The sequence below is a fragment of the Palaemon carinicauda genome, chromosome 20 (assembly GCF_036898095.1).
Source record: "Palaemon carinicauda isolate YSFRI2023 chromosome 20, ASM3689809v2, whole genome shotgun sequence".
Lineage (NCBI taxonomy): Eukaryota > Metazoa > Arthropoda > Malacostraca > Decapoda > Palaemonidae > Palaemon > Palaemon carinicauda.
The window spans coordinates 68,321,189-68,323,688 of record NC_090744.1 but is presented as its reverse complement, the minus strand read 5'-3'; the positions used below and the strand labels follow the sequence as shown (position 1 = coordinate 68,323,688).

The 2,500-nt window shown below is 39.2% G+C and overlaps 1 protein-coding gene across 1 annotated transcript; it reads left to right on the top strand.

Annotated features, from left to right (window-relative positions):
- Window positions 1-1,674: 1,674 nt before the first annotated feature.
- On the top strand, window positions 1,675-2,154 carry LOC137659862 (zinc finger MYM-type protein 1-like). Its single transcript, XM_068394643.1, has one exon. It carries the CDS (start codon window positions 1,675-1,677, stop codon window positions 2,152-2,154), a length of 480 nt encoding a protein of 159 aa, XP_068250744.1.
- The last annotated feature ends 346 nt before the right edge of the window (window positions 2,155-2,500 follow it).

Sequence of the window (2,500 nt, the reverse complement as noted above, 5' to 3'; positions counted from 1 at the left end):
GGAGCGAGGATTGAGTTGGTAAGTCGAGGGCCATATGTAATCAAATCAGAGTTCCCATTCCCAAAGAAACAGGATGGAAGAAGTTGTCAGAACCAATACTTCTACAGACAGCCAGTGAACGGGGAGAAAATCAAAAGAACATGGCTGACATATTCCAAGAAAAAAGATAGTTTATACTGTTTTTGTTGCAAACTCTTTTCCCAGAAAACATTTAACTAAGCAGAGATGGCTTTAATAACTGGAAAAACTGCAGTGACTCACTCAAAATGCATGAGAACAGTCCAAAACATACAAAGAATATGGGGTCATAGAAAGACCTGGAGAGTCGTATTGAAAAGGGGCAAACAATTGACAAAGTTGAGCTAGCACTAATAAACAATGAACGACGTAGGTGGCGAGAGGTACTTACCAAGTTCGTGGCTATAATTCATAGTCTGGCAGAAAGAAATCTTCCTCTCAGAGGGTCCACATACACACTTTACCCGCCCAATAAAGGGAACTTTCTGAAAGAAGTTGAACTCATGGCTCAGTTTGACCCTGTTCTCAAAGAACATATTGCGAAGGTGCAAGGAGGTGCCAGTCATACATCCTACCTGGGCAATATTATTAAAGATGAGTTTATTGACTGCATCAGTAAGAGGGTTGTGGAGTGCCTGGTGACCGAAATTAGACAATCCAAATAATTTTCAATTATTTTAGATTGCACTCCAGATTTAAGTCACAAGAAGCAGTTATCTGTGAGAATTCGAATAGTTACAGCTGGAGGCACTGCACAAATTAAGGAATATTTTATTGGGTTCCTTGAGGCCGAACAGACAACAGGAGAAGACCTCTCAAGACTCATACTAAAAAAACTTGAAGAGCTTAATATCCCCTTGGAAGATTGCAGAGGACAGTCACATGATAGTGGGGCAAATATGAGAGGAAAAAAACGAGGGAGGCCAGGCTAGACTTCTTCAGTTAAACCCCAGGGCTTTATTTGTGCCATGTGGAGCACACACTGTTAATCTGGTTGTATGTGATGCAGCAAAGAGCTCCTCAGATGCAACTAGCTACTTTGGCTACCTACAAAAATTATTTAATCTCTTTTCTACCTTCACTCAAAGGTGGTCGACCCTAAAAAAACATGTGGACCCAATTTTGAAATCCTGGGCAGACACACGGTGGGAGAGTCGAATCAACAGTGTTGAGGTTGTAAGATTCCAGGCTGCAAAAGTGTGAGATACTCTTTTAGAGGTGTGAGCAAGCACTGCAGATCCAGCTATTAAAATTGAAGCACAAGCCTTAGCAGAAGAGCTGGGATCATACCGGTTCTCTATTTATACGGTGGTGTGGTATGATATCCTTAGAAAAGTTCAAACTGTGAATAAACTTCTGCAATCACAATGCATGCATCTGGATGTAGCTGTTGACATTCTCAAGAAGGCTGAAACCTCCCTTGCTAGCTACAGAGACACTGGGTTTGCTGATGCCCAGACATCTGCCAAAGAGATATGTGAGGAGATGAATGTGGAAGCTGCTCTAAAGCAGAAAAGACTCAGAACTACTAAATGGCAGTTTTCCTATGAGGCCCCTGATGAACCTATTACCGATGCCTTGGAAAAAAATGGAGTTTTCATTTTTCAATGTAGTAGTGGATATGGCCATTGAATCTCAGAGAGAGAGAGAACTGGAATGATGTGTGATGTTGCAAAGAAATTCAGTGTTCTCATAAACTTCTTTGACCTGACATCTAGTGAGCTAGAAAAGCAAGCAAAAGATTTGTGCACTACACTCAAATCTGAGGATCATTCTGATTTAAATTATGATGAACTGATTGTAGAGATGCAGTCATTTCCAAAACAATGGCCAAAACAAAATATAACAACATTAGACCTTCTTGTTTTTCTGGAGGAGAAACGCCTGAAAGAGATCTATCCAAACATGTGGGTGGCATTAAGAATTGCTGTCACTACACCTGTGACTGTGGCATCTGCCGAGAGAAGCTTCTCTAAACTTAAGCTCATTAAAACATATTTAAGGTCTACTATGTCACAGGAGCGCCTAAATGGGATGGCAATAATTAGTATTAATAGAGAAATATCCAAACAGATTTCGTATGATGACACTATAGATGATTTTACTGCAAGAAAGTCAAGGAGAGTCAGGTTTTAAATATAAAAATTCAGTGAAGAAAACTTGTATATAATAGTTTTAGCATAGCCCTCAACATATATGCATTAAGTTCTATGGTTTTAGATTGGCAAGATTACCTTTTTCAATTTATCCTAGGTAGGATTTGCAGTAAGAATGTATATTGGTGTTATTCTATTAAAATTTACACAAATAGTTTGTATACTTTTAAGTCTATACTTTTCCTTGTTGTGTATACATATACGTGAAGATGATTTATTAATAAAGTATGTTTTGTTGTGGAACTTGAGATGCTAGTTGTGTTCGAAATTGTTTATGTTATTATTTCCAGCCTGGAGGGAAGGGGGCCGCCATAACGAGTTCTTGC

Excerpts from the sequence above, each read along its gene's own strand:
- LOC137659862 (XM_068394643.1), top strand. The coding sequence starts at position 1,675 with ATGATGTGTGATGTTGCAAAGAAATTCAGTGTTCTCATAAACTTCTTT.